The following is a 19,271-nucleotide window of genomic DNA, read 5'->3' on the forward strand; positions in this document are numbered from 1 at the left end:
CCGGACAAGCCGTACTTTCTCAGAGTGTCTTTCCCCCCATCTGTACCCCCATTCAACCTGTTTCTGTCGGTCATACTTGACCAGAGAAAAAGCGATAAACGCAAAAAGAACCAGCGGAATGGTCAAAGTTTAAAAAAAAGAAAAACAAGTCGACCTGTCGTGAATATGTCTACCGCCTGCTTACAACCAAAACAGTCTTCATAAATGAGTAATGTCACATCAGCGTGTCCATTCAGCAACTAAACACAACATTACATCAGACAAACTAGACATGTGCCGTCAGTGGCACAACAGTGGGCATATCCCCGAAACAGCTCGAATTCTCAATCCACCCGGTTTGACCGCGCCCCTAATCCGAGCCGTTGAGAAATAGTTCATGTTTTTAGTTTCACGAGAATAGCGCCACCATGAGGCAAGATGACTCAGACCTCCACATTTGTCAAACTTGGTGGAAATTGGGCCAGTGCATTTACAAGCAAAGAATCGTTTCCCGTTTACCATGCGTTTTCCTGAAATCTGGTGGGTCATACGGTTCAGCCTATCAATTATTGAAATGTCACATTTGAGGGAGGGAAAAACATATTTTTCCAATAATTCAAGATGGTGGAAATTCCTATGTGGCGGACGCGTGATTTCTTTCCGTAGCCTATGTGTGCGAAGACGCTCTCTGATTGGCTAGCCGCGTACAGCGAAGACCCTCTCTGATTGGTTTAGCGCCGAAGGGTCTCTTCCGCCTAACCCTAACCTTAAAGGGGAGATGAAGCATAGCAATAAACACAGTCATAGCATCAAATTAGTATTTAGATAAACCACAGAAGAAAAAAATCACGTTATAAAAATAAGGCGTTTCTAAGAAAAAAATATTTGTCCATTTATGTAGCATTTATGAACATGTGCGGCGCCATTTTGTTGCTGACGTCATGGTGTTGGTTTGGTGTATACACTGTGGGTTAGCTGCATAGTAAACATGGACTGTCGGGTCAGTCAAATGTTGCCTACCAAACAACGGGACCGCGGTGGTTCTTTTTGTATTGCTCCTGGCTGTTCAAACTAATTTTACCGTGTGAAAGAGAGAGGAACGTTGGTTAATTTCCACAAACTACCAGTGAAAAAAACAGTGTTGTTGGCACGTTGGCTCAGGCTGGCTGCACTCAGGCAGCGCGATCAGCCTGTTGGACAGGGAATGAAGATCTCCAGCGAACACTTCATTGCCTCGGATTATGTTGTTGGGGGTGGGAGGTTTGTCCAGAAGACCACTAATCAGCTGAAGCCTGATGCGGTTCCCTCGGTCTTCGACAGACAGACCGGCGCAGGCTCCCGGGAGCGATGGCTAGCTAGTTAGCACCAGCCGGGGACACATAGGCTACGTTTAAAAATCACACGTGGCGGACATCATTATTGCAACGTTGTTGTGTGAGAGTAGACGCATCTCTGGACGGTGTCATGATGGTACAGATCATCATCAGATTTCAGCCTGATGGCAACGCTAGAGGGAAGGTAATTGGGTCACAAATCAATAGGCTTCTTCCTCTAGGTACCATGAATGTGCACAGCAATTTTTTTAAGTTCCATTTATTTTGGGTATTTTTCTGTATTTTTTCACTTATCCCAATTTAGTCGTTATGCCAATTCCTTTCCTGGTCGTTTGCATGCATTGCCCCACTGTCGGCCTGGGGAGGGTGTAGAACTACCACATGCCTCCTCCGATACATGTGGAGCCGCCAGCCGCTTCTTTTCACACAGCGAGGAGAACGCAATGCGTGCAGAGGTTCATGCTATTTCCGCCAGATCCCCTCCCTGCTGAACAGGCGCCCTGACCGACCAGTAAGAGTCGCAATTTACAAAGACCAGGACACATACCCCACTGTGTTAGTAGGGAGTAGGGACGACTGGCCATGCCGGCGGTACCGCTGACAGCTGGATTCGATCCCAGTCTCTCTAAGGTGGTAGGCGAGTGATTAGTCCACTGCGCTACTTAGCCGCACCTTGCACAGCGAATTTGAAAAGATTGGAATGAAAGCTCTTTGGAGTCATCGTGTTCACGTGAAATGTCTTCCGTGGCAGCCGCGGTCTTGGTAAATTCATTGTCGTTCTGGCATATAATATAATAATCTGGCATAAAATCCGTTACAATAAAAAGGACAATTATCCTCTTCAGGACAATTAAAATATACATCATAATTGCTTGATTGTGATAAACATTATGATGATTGTGATCAAATCATCAGGCACACCTCCTACATTGGCTGAACGGCTCAGGAGACAGGGATTGATAGCCAATTAAAGGGGAAGGGATGATTAGGTGGCCTTGATGCTGGCAATTTCCTACAGCTTAACCAGTCAAAATGTGAAATCCTCCTTTTCGGCCCCCCAAACCAAACCAGTGTCATTGCCAGCAGCCTGGGTAACCCGTCTGCCCTAGTCCAGCCCTTTGTAAAAAACCTGGGCGTGCTCTTTGACCCCGAGTTTACTTTCAATAGGCAGGTAAACTCTGTGGTTAAGGGGTGTTTCTTCCAGCTCCGGTCCATAGCTAGGATCAAGGCCATTCTCTCCCCCTCAGACCTTGAAAGAGTCATTCCCGCTTTCATATCCTCAAGATTAGACTATTGTAACTCCCTGTACCTGGGGCTTAATAAGTCAACCATAGCCCGCCTACAACTACCCCAAAATTCTGCTGCTAGACTGCTCACGGGTACCCAGAAGAGAGCTCACATCACCCCTGTTCTTGCCTCCCTTCACTGGCTCCCGGTGCGCTACAGAATAGAATTCAAGGTTCTCCTATTGGTCTACAAAGCCATGGTAAAGCCCCTGCTTACCTAGCAGACCTCCTCACCCCCTATATACCAACGTCAGGGCCCTCAGATCATCTGACAAGGGTCTCTTAACACTATGGCGTCCGTCCACGTATATATATGTGTTTCGAAAAAGAGCGTTGTGGACCAGAGTAGAGCCATATGAAATCCGCGTTCACGGAATCGCGGACGGAATCGCGGAATTAACCAATAAAAATGGAATCAACTGCAAAACGTGGAATATTGCAGAATTTGGCCTAATCTGGACTGAAATTCCGTTTTTGGGTGGAACGTTTGGTGCACACGCGACCAGGGAGGCGGACGCTAGAGCGGGTTACACACAACACAGCAGTCTCCAAGCGTCTCGCTGCTTCGGTGTTAACATCGTCAAGAAGCTAAGAAATTCCCCAATAAGCCCTCAATTGAGAGCAGAGCAGTATCCTAATGACTTTTATGCCTCCGGCGATAAGGTGTTTTGCAAATTATGTCAACGCTCTGTGGACTGGAGCCACAAAAACACTTGCGACACTATTGTGATTAAATAGCTATAACGTTAGGACATGATAGCTTCTTGCTAAATCTAGTGCACCCATCCATTTGTTTAATGCAAACGATTGTCATTATACACTGCCCTTTATAATCTAAATAAACTTAAATAGCTATGAAACGTTACAGTACATAGGACTATAGATGGAAATGATAGCTTCTTGCTAAATCTGGTGCACTCATCCATTTGTTTAATGCAAACGATTGTCATTATACACTGCCCTTTATAATCTAAATAAACTTAAATAGCTATGAAATGTTACAGTACATAGGACTATAGATGGAAATGATAGCTTCTTGCTAAATCTGGTGCACTCATCCATTTGTTTAATGCAAACGATTGTCATTATACACTGCCCTTTATAAACGAAATAAACTAAAGGTGCCTAAATTATGCATTACTATATTTCATCACAATATAATAGATATAGCTAGGCTAGCGACATTGTCATTGTGATAATGTCAGTAGTAGCTGTATCTATTGTTTACACTTGAAATGTGTATTTTTATTTTGTCACAATATTATTTGAAAAGTATTGTGTAAAATTGAACTGTATTTCTGAGTTGCAGCACTTAAAAACATTAAATGGACTGTTATATCATATTCAATTGTGGACATTTATTCATTCCCACTTATTAGACACTATTTCTGATGGTAAAATGAGCATAAAAAGCAAAATACAGAATTCTGAAATATTAAAACGGAAAAAACAGAATTTGGGAAGAAATTAAGTGGAATTTGGAAAATAATAAAACGGATTTCATATGGCTCTAGACCAGAGCCACGTATATACTCGTGGCAAGTTGTTATTGTTTTATTCCATATTTATAACGCTTCTTAGGTACCCGATCCACTAGCAGGATCTTTTCACATATTTGATTTTCGAAACATGCAGTACCGGCCAGACCCGCTTAGGGGCGCCATCGCTCCACTGCAGTATCATTATGTGGATTTAAAAAAAAAAATGCAAGTACAGTTCTGTGGGCGGATCATAGATCCTTGATTCCAAAAGAAGACCCTCCATCTTGGATCAGCTTGCCGAGCGTTTTTTTCAGCGTGGAATAATGCGATTTATGATTAGCCAATGTGCATATCGATCTACCAGAATCCGATGACTGGTGAGGAAATGCTGCCGGCGATCACATGGCCTGATGGTAGGATAATATTACCCCAAATTACAGCTGGATTGGACATTGTTTTATAACGTAACGTTGACGATCAGTGAAAATGCTATATTGAACGCACACTGTATTGCTAATCAATAATAGTAATCGGCGTTCCCCGCCGCCCCCATTTCATCCATAGATGCTCTGTAATAGTCCGGATGCTACGCAGTTTGTTTTATTTCATTCGTATATATACAGCAGAAATGGCGTTTGATATAACGGCGCCAACGTTTAGCCTTTTTTTCAGCCTCCTGCAGAAAAGCCTAGACGAAAAGCGCGATATACCTTATATTCACGACGCTATAAAATGACAACCAACCGATGGATTTTTATTTTCTTTAAGCCATTATGAAGGCACGGTTTATGCACTCAAGTGACAATGAGAATGGACAGATAGCAATACTATAAATGATATATAAAGCTCTTAAAGAGTACATCGGTTTGTTTACAATCTGCTGTCCTCTGAGGCCTAAATCGCTGCGCCCCGCCGGTCGCCATAGTGTTAACCACCCGTAGGTTTAATTTCAAGTCTAGGGGCGGACGTGCTTTTGCGCCGGTCGCAGCCCCTGGCCTCTGGAACAGCATCCCCATGTCCATTAAATCTGCCCCCTCCGTTGAGTCTTTTAAATCGAAACTCAAAACCCACCTATATCGCCTCACTTTGACTCTTGCCTTGCTTGTTGACGTGTTGTTCTGTTTTCCTTTGTCTATCCGTTGGTTGTTTTTTCTGTTTATTCTATACTTTTCTTTGTTCTTAGCTATGTGAAGCACTTTGGTTGACAAGCGTCATGTCTAAATGTGCTATATAAATATATTTGATTAATTGATTGATGTCAGAGACCTGATTTGGAATTTGGCCAGGAACGTCAGGGAACCCCCTACTCTTTGCGATAGGCATCCTGGGTTCTTTAACGACCGAGATTCAGTCAGGACCTCGGTTTCAAGTTCAAGTTAATTTTATTGCCACACGGCCAGGCCGGTGGAATTCAAGCACGGTGCAGGTGGTAGCTGCGACAATACACCACATAAAACATAAAAAGACACATCCGAAAGAAAGAAACCTCTGACCTGCCATTTAACAAAACATGAACTCATGTTTCCCACAAGGGTATTAATAACAAATGTGGGTGGGGCTGGGAGGGTGAATTACGTCAAAATTATCCACTTCATTTCGGATAGAAAGAACTGATTTCTGATAGAACCAAGTATACAATCAGGGACATGTTGGTAAAAAGAAGACAGGTTTTTCAAATAACCTGATGCTAAACTGCAAAACATGACATGTGAAACAATGGATGAGACATTGATCTATGCATGGAAAAACACAGAATACATCTGGGCCCTGAGGCAAACCACTATAATGGGAACAGGAACCTCCCAGAATATGAATTTACTCTCTTTGAGGGCAAGTGTGAATGTCAAACAGTCTGTCCAGTGGACCAGTGTCAGTTGAGTACATGTCTAGACTCTAGGCTACAGCAAAGCTTTGTACTGGAGCAATTCCACAGAGAACTGGCCAACATTAGTGTTTGTGGTGGTGCCCCCCCCGGGCCCCCCCCCACCAGTGTGTTGATCCCATTCCCCACGCCTCTGCGATTGTGATTGACGCCAACTTTTCCCTAAAAGCGTTGTTTTGTCTTTCATGTCGTGCTCTCGTGTCTCCGCCTTTGAGATGCCTTCTTATTGTGTCTACATGGTGGGTGAGTTCACCCTCTTCCTTCCCTCCCCCTCCCCCTCCCACAGGCACTCGGGCAACTGGGAGTCTGGAATGAGGGTAAGCAAACACCAAACAAAGATACAGAGGTAAAAAAAAAAAGGAAGGAGAAAAAAAGACAACACACACACACGGGGGTAGCAGAAGACTTAGAGTATACGTTACTCAATGAATCAGCAGAACTGTGTCGGTCAGATGACAATGTCAAGAAAATGGATGAGCAGCACTGCTCTCGCGTGCGACACACTTTGCTGTAACCTCGACCAGTCTGACTCCAGCTTATTCATAGCCACGGCGAGACAGAAATCCACAACTCACCCGATGCCGTCTGACACGTTTCATAAAAGCCAAAGTATTGATATACACGCATGGTTATCTAACGCAAGTGAATGCCAACCGAGCCCGCCCAAAGACGCATTCACACCCTTAAAATGTTTTGATTCGAGCTGGTTTGGTTCACGTTAATGAACTCGATCCAATGATGGTAAATGGTGCATTTATATAGCAGCTTTTATCCAAAGCGCCAATGTGTTCCTCATTTTACCCATTCACTCACACACCGATGGTGGAGAGGCAACCATGCAAGGTGCCAACCTGCTCATCGGTAGCAGTTAGGGGTTAAGTGTCTTGCTCAAGGACACTTCGACATGCTGACCGGGAATCAAACCAGGAACCTCCGGATTACCAGACGACCTCCCAAGCCACTGTCGCCCGGATTGTTCAGCCTTCGCTTCATTTACATTCCAGCTAAATCTAAAAGGCACACACACACACCCATGTTGACTCCGAGGCGAGTGCCTTCACACACCCATTGGAAAGCACTGGTTGAGCTCATCAAATACTTGACTGAGATCAGTTTGCATGTGGCTTTTTGGGGGAAATGGGACAATGGAAAAAGCATAAAATCGGTTCATTTAGCGATAAATAATGTTGCCTCCTCCACTGACAGGAAGCGGTGAACTTGGAGCCAGAGTCCAGCTGAAAGAATAAACCAATGGTTTTTAAAATGCAGAGGAAGACATTGTGCACCAACACCACTCAACAGCACCATCTATGGAGAGATCCTGAGGTTAAAACTAAGGAGATTTGGCCTGATAGTCCACAGCCTTGTCAACACCCCATTTTCAGACAACAGGTTTAACAGTTGAACTCTGCACTGGTTCATTGTGGAATCATGTTATCTAACCTACTGTAGTTTAAGGTTTAATCGTCCAAAGTAAAAAGCAAAACAAATTAAAATGTGATGGGTCGTCACAGTGTATAAATGGTTCCTCACATTTTACCCATTCACTCAAACAGTCACACACCGACAGTGGAGGCGCCCATGCAAGTGCCGACCTGCTCATCAGGAGCAGTTAGGGGTTAAGCGTCTTGCTCAAGGACACTTCGACACGCTGCCCCAGGAGGAGCGGGAATCGAACTGGGAACCTCCAGGTCCTGTTCAGGGAATGAGGGATTATTCTGTGAGCACATGTGAAGATTTATGGACTAGGCACAACACGTGTGTTTGGTCCCTCATCAATCACGTTTTATCCAAACATCATCATGTGTGCTAGAACATATGATACACATGCCCTACATCATAGGTGTCAAACTCATGGCCCGCGGGCCAAATGTGGCCCGCCACGTCATTTGATGAGGCCCCCCAAGAGCTCTGGGGGGAAACAAATATATATATTTTTAAACATTAATCTTGGGTTAAAAAATAGCGGCGTTAAAAGAATTGTGGGTTAATGCGTTAATACTAGAGCTTTAACTTTGACAGCCTTAGTTATTACACATTCTTACACATACATGTATGTTGAACATGTATGTTGAACATCTGAGGTATTGATGAAGTAACAAAGGAAAAAAGCCAAAAGCACTTACTCCTCAGACATTCTTTGACAATTTTACAGCCCAAAATACAAAAAAGATCCAGGCGGAATAGGTAACAAAGGGTTGAAGAAATATTGTCTGAACTGTCAGATGCAAACTGGCTGTGTGACATAACCGAGCATCTCGCTCAATTGAATAAGAAGCTGTAGGGACGCAAACAAGTCCCACCCAAAACTTGACCAATATAGTTGTGAACTGAGACAACCCTTATTTTGTTATTTTTTAGTACAGTTACAGTTGTGTGTTCATGCAGACACATAATAGCAATTTCATTACGAATTGAAAATGGGGGACCCTGATGATGTAAACAAGTCGAAAGTCTTTCTCTGGTCTGCATCCCCTTAACAATTGTGTGTGTTGAGCTGTACTGTACTGTACCCATTCTGCAATCTGTTAATTAAAGTTAATTAAACTATCTTCCATTAGTTGGATGTATGGCCTCTGCAAGGTTGTGTGCAGCCATTTGTTTTTGTAACTTCTGCTACATCTGTCCCACGTGTTCTTTGCAGCTCACAGTTGTTAGTTCTGCCCCTCTTGACTGTGACAAGGTTTTGAACAAACTTAATGTCATAGCTTGTATTTGATGATATTCTTCTTTGTTATTTACTTGAATGGTTTGATCATTGATTGATGGAGTAATGAGGTTCTGATAAACTAAAATGTAGTTTGTTAAAATAACATAAGCTAACATATATTTTTACATCTATGCAAATGCATATGCAATATGTATAACTTGAATAAGTAATAAATACAGAAACAACATGTTTAACAATATGTAAATGAGTACGGTAGCTACATTTATTTTACATTACATTAACATGTATACGGTCTTTGGCCCTTTGAGGGCAACCATAATGCTGATGTGGCCCTCTGTGAAAATTAGTTTGACACCCCTGCCCTACATACTTAAACAATACCACAACGAACACCATCTATGTTCGATCTATCCATCCTCCCAAAGTAACATGCTTCCTTTTCCTCACTGATCCTGGGATTATAATGTCAAGATTGAAGATGATTTACAGGCTCAGTCAAAATGGACAAAACCCCTTATCTGAAATAAGCCACACCTCCGTCCTATGAAACTGTACAGTGAATGCGTTAAACAATAAGAGCACAATGACTACCAGACAATCGTTCCCCCAGGTACAGCTCTGGGTCAGTGTTCCAGGTGTTCCCCAGGTACAGCTCTGGGTCAGTGTTCCAGGTGTTCCCCAGGTACAGCTCTGGGTCAGTGTTCCAGCTCTGGGTCAGTGTTCCAGCTCTGGGTCAGTGTTACAGCTCTGGGTCAGTGTTACACCTCTGGGTCAGTGTTACAGCTCTGGGTCAGTGTTACACCTCTGGGTCAGTGTTACAGCTCTGGGTCAGTGTTACACCTCTGGGTCAGTGTTACACCTCTGGGTCAGTGTTACACCTCTGGGTCAGTGTTACAGCTCTGGGTCAGTGTTACACCTCTGGGTCAGTGTTACACCTCTGGGTCAGTGTTACAGCTCTGGGTCAGTGTTACAGCTCTGGGTCAGTGTTACACCTCTGGGTCAGTGTTACACCTCTGGGTCAGTGTTCCCAAGTGTGCAAGTCTAGATTTTACACCAGAGGGCAGAGGCTAACAAAAGATTAGTCCTTAACCCTTTCTGCGCCAAACCCTGAGTATAGTCGGGTTTCGTCGCCAACCGCTGAGCGCCAAAACCAGAGTATACTCAGGTTTTGATCCTCTGATCCCCATTCTAACCACTGCGCGGACCTCCCTGTATCTCCCTTGCACCGCTGCCTACGTTAAAATTGCAATGACAATCGAATCCTGCCAGGTGGCAGTATCGCCTACCTTTTGAACTGGAATAGTTTAGTCTGCAAGAACTCCTCCCCTTCAGAAGACAGAGCGATCGCTCTAAGATTTTATCGCCTCACACCTATTTCCCGTATACACATATACACGAGTAATCGCGATGGCGATGGGATCACTGGGGATTGTTCTTTTTGGAGTACCTTCTGGCTAAGGTATGGTATATTCTATATCTATTTTACCAAACCTGAAACATGTTTTCGTAGCGATCGCAGTGTCGTATTTTACCGGACCTAAACCGTGCTTTTGTTAACGATCAGAGTTTTGAGTTAAAATGACCCCCCCCACCATGATTTTGTGAAGACACATGTACATGGTATATACCCTTGATTTGGAAGTATTTGGGGTTTCAGGCAGGCAACCCGAACGATTTGGGCATATTGTATAACGCGTCATATCTCACGATCTATGAAAAAATTCTGGATTATTTTGGAAAGGGCAGATGTTTAGCGTGTAATAGTGCACAAACAAACTACAGTATGAAATGAACTAGTTAGTCAGTGATGGACTATGAACAATGCCTGTCAAATGAGCCATACTATCGTCTCCATAGCTATAATACAGAACACACGATGGGTCTGCAAACATCGCTAAAATGGTCAATAGTAAAATTATGGTAGTAAAGATGGGAAAAGAGCATGGCGCTCAATGAGTTAAGGAAGGAAATGCAGTGAAACAGGAAGGACTAGCTTAACATGACAGATGGTGATCCATCAATTAGGCGAATAGTATGGCTGGCTATCCAGTGCTTGAAAAGGATGACAATAAGCTCAGGCTACAGTGAAATGGTCAAAGCAGGAGTGAGTGAGTGTGTATGTGTGTTAGTCTGCTCTATTGTAATTGTGAATATAATAAACGTTCACAGTGGCTGGAATAACCTCAGTTGTAATTCTTGGGTCACAGTAAATCACTCATTACCTCTAAACGGTGAACGAGCACTCCCTGTAATAATGACGTCCAGACATTGAGAACTTGAACAGGAGAGTAGACATTTACAAATACAATGCATCTCTGGCGATGGATTCACCTGCTTGATGCTGCTGCTATGTTCCTAAAACCCAAACAGTCTTAACCCGAATAATCACTTATTTGATATGGCCATATTGATGCGGTAGGTCTTAGACATATACTTACAAGCGTCAATTCAAACTAATTAGGCTACACACTTACTGCTCATTTCACAATATCATTCACACGCATCCAATTCAAATCCATAACGACCCAAAGCGGCTTGAATGTCATTGGCTAATTTGTTTAAAAGGAGTAGTCTACTTTTATTCATCATTGAATGTAATAGTAGTAGGTGGTCCCGTTGTTTTGATTAGACTCATTGGCTCCCCTGAAAATACACATTTGCCGGTGTAACTCCCTATAGTTGAACGAATAAAGGGGGTTAGACAATACATTGAAATTGAAAATGGGGGACCCTGATGTAAACAAGACGAAAGTCTTTCTCTGGTCTGCATCCCCTTAACAATTGTATGTATTGAGCTGTACTGTACTGTACCCATTCTGCAATCTGTTAATAAACTTTTCAATCAATCAATCAATCAATACACAGGTTTACTAATACAACGCACCTAAGGTGAATTGAAAATGGGGGATCCTGATGTAAACAAGACGAAAGTCTTTCTCTGGTCTGCATCATCCCCTTAACAATTGTGTGTATTGAGCCGTACTGTATTGTAGGCCTACCCATTCTGCAATCTGTTAATAAAGTTTTCATTCACCTTACTAAGTGTGAGTGAAACTGTCCATAGAACATTAGCACATGATTAAACACGCCAGAACTCGGCGAGGCCTCTGGTGAAGTCAAAAATAGGCCTGTCGGTTACCTGCGGTTGCCTAATGTAATAATCGGTTTTGTTGAAACATAACTACCAACACCAACAATCACCTCTGTCAAAACACCAGCAATACGCCGAGGATATTCACCTGCTTCTTGTCAAAGTGGTCCCGCTCCGCACCTAAATTGGTTTCAACCCTTTTGCTTTTCACCCTCGAAGGCACCTGTCTCATGGTATTCATCCTCCTCCCGTTTAATGTCACGGGCCGGTTTTCTGCTGTAAACGGAACGCCAAATCCACACTTATTCGGTAAAAATGTAGCGGATATCCTCCTTGTTTTGTGTAAAGAAGCTAATCGCGGACGACCGATCCTATGGTGCACAATTTCCGCGACTGGCGTTTGTTTGAGCGGACAGGCGCACTTCACTCCAGAGGATGCGCTCAGAGCGGAGGAGCGAAGAAATGAATGTGAGCGATGCGAGCGTGTTTGCGTTACGTGCTTTGGATCCTCCCCCAAGGTGGACGAGTCCTGCTCCCTCCTCCCTCCTCCCTCCCTCCCTCCTGTTTGTTCAAGCCTGAACTCCTCCGTACGAATCCACCGTGAACTACAGTATGTCCCGCGCAGTGACTACTGTTGTAGTGGATGATTCAGAAAAAGGCAGAAAACTATGCACTTCCATTGTGACAATCGAATTTAAATTACATTTAAAGCCATAATGTTGCCTGTGCATAGAGAGATTATATAATGTATTATTAAGCACTTTCTCGATTGAAATGGTTTCATCGCAGTAGTGCAGATGAATCAGGAAACGAGGCTCAGATTACAATAAAATAAAACGCAGGGATTAGATGGGCCTACGTTTTACATCGCAGTGGTTGATTTAGGAAAATGGTCCGGACTATACTGTTGTACAATAGGCTATAATATGAACAGCTGTAATTTAAGCCTCCATTGACCGTTTTGTGTAACATACATTTTTCCTTCATGACGCACACTTTTGCCACCCAGAGGTGTGAATAATTTGCAGTGCCTCTCACACTCACACTCTCACTCTCACTCTCACACTCACACTCACACACACACACACTGCTGGTCTCTGACAAGAACAAGTTACAGGTTGAAAAAACCCTCAGCTCGGAACTAGGCAAAATCTGCATATGGCTCGCTGATAACAAACTATCATTACACCTGGGCAAAACAGAGTCCATTCTCTTCGGTTCAAATAACAAACAAATAACAAACAGCAAGACCGACGGCTTCTCAGTTACAGTGGGTGACAATTTTGTCACAAGGAAAGATGAAATTACCTACCTGGGTTCCATCCTATAGAGGCTAATCTTTCCTGTGAAAAAATGGCATCCAATGTAATAAAAAAAAGTCAACCAACGAACTCGATTCTTGTACCGGATCTCCTCTCTGGTAAACAAGAATACCCTGAAGACTCTGGCAGGAGCACTCATTCAAGGGTACTACGACTATGCTTGCACCTCTATGCTTGGTACCAAAGCACCTCAAAGGCACTAAAAACCAAATTACAAACATCTCAAAACAAACTAGTCAGACTACTGCTTGACCTGACTCCTAGAACCCACCTCACCCCTGCCCACTTTGACAACCTAGGATGGCTTAGAGTAGACGACAGAGTACAGCAACTTGCAATGGGCCTGGTCTACAAGATACACTACACGACCAAAGTACCCATGTACATGTCAAAATACTTCCCAAAGGTCAGTGAATACCACGATAACAACACCAGAGGGAGCTCCACAAATCATGTTAAACCCAGATTCGGCTCAAACAAGGAACTAAACACGTTTCGCAATTATGCCACATCAATGTGGAGCGCCCTACCCAAAGCTGTAAAGGAATGTGAATCACTACCCACTTTCAAAAAAACACTCTCAAAGAACACCTACGGGAGACTGCAATTCGAAACTGGCCCCTACAAATGTCCTAACCCAGTTGTACAGTAAATGACCAAGTATGGCTTTGTCAGTATTCCAATGTACAGTGTACAGTGTCCCCCACCCACCCCCTACCCAACCCCCCCCCCCCCCCCCCCCCCCCCACCTCCAATGTACAGTCCCCCCCCCCCCCCCCCCAACCCCACCCCATCTACCCAACCTCCCCCAATGTACAGTTTCTACGTCAAATGTATATACACTCTTTTTCTGGACACTTTTTGTATCACAAACAGTACTGTATTTGCAAATCTGGTATGTCATAAATGTATAGATGTAGCAGTACTGTCTATCTGTATGTCGTGTGTGTCATGTTATGATGAATTGAAAATGGGTGACCCTGATGTAAACAAGACGAAAGTCTTTCTCTGGTCTGCATCCCCTTAACAATTGTATGTATTGAGCTGTACTGTACCCATTCTGCAATCTGTTAATAAACTTTTCAATCAATCAATCAATCAATCAATCAATCAATCAATCAATCAATCAATCAATCAATCACTCTCTCACACACACACACACACACACACACACACACACACACACACACACACACACACACACACACACACACACACACACACACACACACACACACACACACACACACACACACACACACACACACACACACACACACACACACACACACACACACACACACACACACACACACACACCCTTGCCTAAACACCAGCTGATGATTTCACTAATTGGCTCACCTTTTCAACTAACTCACCTGGTGCAATGTGTAGTTAAAATTAAAACTTGGCTCACGAATCACGATGGAATGCGTTTGAGACCCCTGGTCGCGTCTAGTTTTTTACCAACCGGTTTCCAGTTCCGCGTTCTGCGATCTGATTGGCCACTGACGTTTCTGGTCATGTGACATCTGCGCCAATCGTGTGACGCCTGTTTCTATCACCGGTTAAGCTTAGGCACTCTTTCGAAGTTGGTTAAGGTTAGAGTTTGTCTTAGAGCAGGGCGATAGAACACCAGCCCTGATTCCAAACTCTAACCTTAACCAACTTCGAAAGAGTCGCCTAATCTTAACCAGTGATAAACTATAGGCGTTAGGTAGTTTGCAGGCTGTTCGAGGCTCCCACCCTCTAACACTGCCAATTGTGTTAGTACGACGGCCGGCCAAGCCGATAGCAACGCCGAGAGCTGGGTTCGATACCAGCATCTCCTGCGTTAGTGGCGAGCGCCTTGCCCACTGCGCCACTCAGCCGCCCCCTGGCACCATTCTTGTATTTTATTTTTTTATTATTTTTTTAAACAAACATATAAACAAACATGACAACACACGATAAGATATACAAGCATTATTAACAGTGCACATCCAATGAAATCACCATTTAGTTAAATGTCTTATACAGGATATACCCCTAATACCTGCTATCTAATACCCTACACACATATGCTCTAGCTCGTATCCCCCATTGGATAATCCATCCATTATCCCTCGCTCCTAACCAGACACTACCATTATATGCTAGCTTTTATTCTCTCCACCACTTCTAACCACATTGTCATTTTGGATTCATTGAGACCCAAAATTCTTGCTGTAGATATTTCTTGATAAATCACATCGAGATATGTAATAATCCAGACCTTTCGGCAAATTTTTTCCGGTTGGAACCATCGTGATTTTTAGCCACTGTGATACCCGATAAAACCAATCTCTTTAGCTGTGGATGTACTGCACACTCAAAAACATCATTCAGCAGTAATACAGAGGGGTGTACAGGTATATTCAGAGTTAAGAGATTTGATAATTGCTGGGTCACCTCTTTCCAGAATATCTTAACTGGTGGGCAGTCCCAGTACATGTGCATAAATGTTCCCTCGTCCCCATTTGTGCATAAGGAGCATTTGGAGTCTTGTTTAAGACCCATTCTGTTCAGTCTTATAGGAGTCAAGCAGGCCCGGACTGGCCATCGGGAGCACCGGGAGTTTTTTTGCCAGGCCATTGTTTCTAGTTGTGGCGGCGGCGCGGCGCGATAGTTAGATAACCTAGGTGGGTGGGGAACAACCAGGATTTCACTGTCTGCGACAGAGTTGGAGAACTATCTCACTCTCGCCCTCGGATCACACACACACAATGGAGCCGTGCTGCCGCTTGTGATTGGTGGAGGCGGGACCAGGCGATACAACTGATTGACAGTGGAGGCGGCGAATGGAATGGCAGATGGCACTCTGCAGAATACTGTAACAGCCAGGCAGTGAGCCAGGTAGTTTTGTAATAATGAAAGGTCTGTTATTTAATGTTTGTGTAATGGCTATTTTAACTGTTGATGGGTAGTGCATCAGTAAAGTGAATATGGTATTGTGCTCTTGCTCTGTTTGAATAGGTGGAGAGAGTGGTTAACTGTATTATAATAGTAAATAGACAAATATGTTGTGCTCTTGCTTTTTTCTTTTTGAAGGTGGAGAGAGTAGCATTGCTAGTGCCACAACAGTTTTATTTGAGGTTCATAACAGTACATTGTACTAAGCAATTGTTGGCTCATTAGTTTGTGATTCACATGCACTAAAATTCACCAGAATGCAGGAAATTAAGTCTTTGTGTTGTGAAGGGCCAGATTAAACTGAGAATCTACCTTTATTGTTTGATATACTTTGTATATTATTTATATATACACGGAATATCCCTTTACCTGCGTTCAAACCAGAGTAATATTCGCTCTCCTTATTGGACAGCGCCCCTAGGCGCCAGCTCGCAGGCCCCCAACGTCAGGTTCAAAGACAAGCTCAGGCATGTCAGAACATGCCCGGAGACAGCGTATTGATACCAGACAAAGACTGCGGTTTGGGACTAGATCGTCACTTAAGTATATATACAGCGCAAGGTGCGCACAGCAGTACGTTAACTTCAACCTGCTTGTCCATCTAAACAAGCCAACGTAGTTCATTGTGGTGAAGTGAGCAACTCGTGCGTTGAGAACATGTGTGAATAGAATAGTAAAGTATCAGAGTTTAATGTAGTAACGTCAAGTTCGACCTAATCTAATGTGAAGTAAATAGTCGTTCATTTATTGTATATCGTGCGGCCACAGTTCGTTCGTGTGTAGCATTACCCAGCGGTTCGTCGTGTTTTAGCTAGTGTACCTTAGCCAGGGTGTGTGGCCTAAATACGTCGCCCACACCCGAGGAGGCCTAGTCGGAGAACCGTTGGACATGTGCACAGGAGAATCGGCGTCGGTGATTGCAGAACCATTACTGGTTGGATTATATTGATTTGGAACGTGTTACCCGGAGAAGAGCATCGTTGATTTCCATTATCGTTTGGGATTCAACCTCGTGAGGATTACAACTCGGGCTGGCCTCGTGGACGGAGGCTGGCTAGCTGTCATCAATGCTATCGAGCATTTGGATTACAATTATTGCTTTGCTGCTGATCGAGGGATTTACAAGGACCGACTCCTGTACCTGGAGTCTCTTTATCCTTCATTGAATCAGACTGAGTATCCGAACATTCCTCTACCCTCCAGGCCTTACACCCCGGAGGGAACCCATTGTCTCCAGGCGGTACCAGCGTTGCCTTATATAGTTGCTATTATACGACAGGTGGTGTCAACTTAGACCCATCGTAGGATTCCTGCTATTCTTAGTGACTCATGCTATTGACTGACTTTACGCATATTCTTCGCCATACAAGCGCGACCCTAATTCTCATTCTGTAACCTAATGTTGCATAATAATAAAATACCCTCAAATACTATTTCTTTGTCAATGCCGTGTTCTTGTGGGTGTTTACCATCTATATTTGATGTACTGTCTGGCCAGTAATTAAAGTACATAACTAGCAGTGGTTTAATCTATCACAATCTTTAATACAGTCAGGGTTTTGTAACCCCTCAGTTACACTTTGTAACAAAAAAAATCATGGTGGGGGACCCCCAGACCCCTGCTTAAAAAGTGGCCTGACTGGAGCTATATTTCGCGCTATATCTCCCGGTATGAATTATTTCCCCAGTCCGGCCCTGGAGTCAAGTATGTCCTGTGAATATAGTTAAGATTGATTTGTTGATGGTCGTTTTCCAGGTCTGGTATATCCCTCCTCCAGACTGAGTCTAGGTGGAGGGTTTCATACGAGGACGTTAGTAATTGATGATAAAAATCTGAAACAAAACCTCTCGATGTCTCTCTTTCATAGAAGAATTTGTGGTATCTGTGGTGTTCAATTGGTATCTTTAATGGAACACCGTGTGCCTTCAAACATAACAATAACTGTGCGTAAAAGTAATATGTGGACTCGTGAGATAATTTTTTTTGCGTATTTCTTCATAACTACAAAAACCCTGTTTGTTGAAAACATCACCTAATGAGTGTATGCCTTGCTTTTCCCATATAGGGAATCTTATAGGTCGTTTTCCAATCAAGAGTGCATTGTTATTGAATAAGGGAGTATGATTATGCCATTTATGTGGGTTCGAATATTTTTTTTGTGTTTCACGCCATATCCGGATCGCATGAGTAATTATGGGGCCAAATTTTTTGATAATTGATCATTTAGTGTATGCTATGTCCTTCAGTCTATGTGGAGCTACTATATTTTCTTCTAAATTTCTCCAGGATACTAATGCTTGGGGATCAAACCATGTTGTCAATGGTCTTAAAGTGTACGCCTTAAAATAGTGGAAAAAAATCTGGAAATGCCATACCACCATCTGCTTTGTTTCTCTGTGCGGTGGATCTTTTTATACGTGGTGGTTTGTTATTCCAAATAAATTTGTATGTGGAGGAGTGTAATTTTTTCCAGTAACCCTCTGGAGGGGGTAACGGTAGCATTGAGCTGAAGAAGTTGATTCTAGGTAGTACGTCCATCTTAACTATTGATATCCGTGCCTGTACTGAGTTTTTAAGTTTTGACCACCTGTCAAGGTCATCTTTGATTTTGTTTTGGATTTTTATGTAATTGTGCTTCACCGTTTGTCTTATGGTGGGGAATATTTCCACTCCCAAACATCTAAAGTGTTTTACCATAGTTATCTCTTCTGGGAGGGTTATATTTCTTTTTGCAGGGGCGTTAAGTGGAAGGAAAGCCGACTTCGGCCAATTTATCTTAAATCCCGATAAATCTCCAAAGTCCTCAATCAACTTGAGCAGATGAGGCAATGTGGTGTTGGGGTTTTGCATGAACTGGCACCATTCTATAGTAGAGCAGTGAGAGTGAGAGTGAGAGTGAGAGTGAGATTGAGATTGAGAGTGAAGGGCGGCTAGGTGGCACAGTGGGCAAGGCGCTCGCCACCAACGCAGGAGATGCTGGGTTCGAGCCCAGCTCTCGGCGTTGCTACCAGCTTGGCTGGTCGTTCATACTAATACAATTGGCAGTATTAGGGGGTGGGAAGCTGGTGGGTGGGGAATCGGATCAGACGTTGTGGACAGCGACTCCTACAGGTCGGTTGGTGCGCCTGCGCAGTAGAATCAGGAAGCGACGAGGGCGGCGTGTCCCTCCCACGCAGACCCTCGCCGCTGAGAGATCGCGCTGTACAGGTGAGAAGATGCGACGGCTGCCTCCTCCCACAAGCAGCCGGCTTGTGGGAGGCATGGCCTAACAACGTTCGAGACAGGGGAGGGTA

General features: G+C 43.7%; 1 protein-coding gene across 1 annotated transcript in view; it reads right to left on the reverse strand.

The window, feature by feature from the left end:
• The window catches only part of hip1rb (huntingtin interacting protein 1 related b), a 71,608-nt gene extending 59,445 nt beyond the window's left edge, over nucleotides 1-12,163 (reverse strand). The window contains exon 1 of the mRNA XM_084323316.1: nucleotides 11,873-12,163. Coding sequence (XP_084179442.1) covers nucleotides 11,873-11,965 — 93 coding nt within the window. The 5' untranslated portion in view covers nucleotides 11,966-12,163. The remainder of the gene's footprint in view (nucleotides 1-11,872) is intronic.
• Between the last annotated feature and the right edge of the window lie 7,108 nt (nucleotides 12,164-19,271).

This window comes from Notolepis coatsorum (genome assembly GCF_963971535.1).
Source record: "Notolepis coatsorum genome assembly, chromosome: 10".
Taxonomy (NCBI): Eukaryota; Metazoa; Chordata; class Actinopteri; order Aulopiformes; family Paralepididae; genus Notolepis; species Notolepis coatsorum.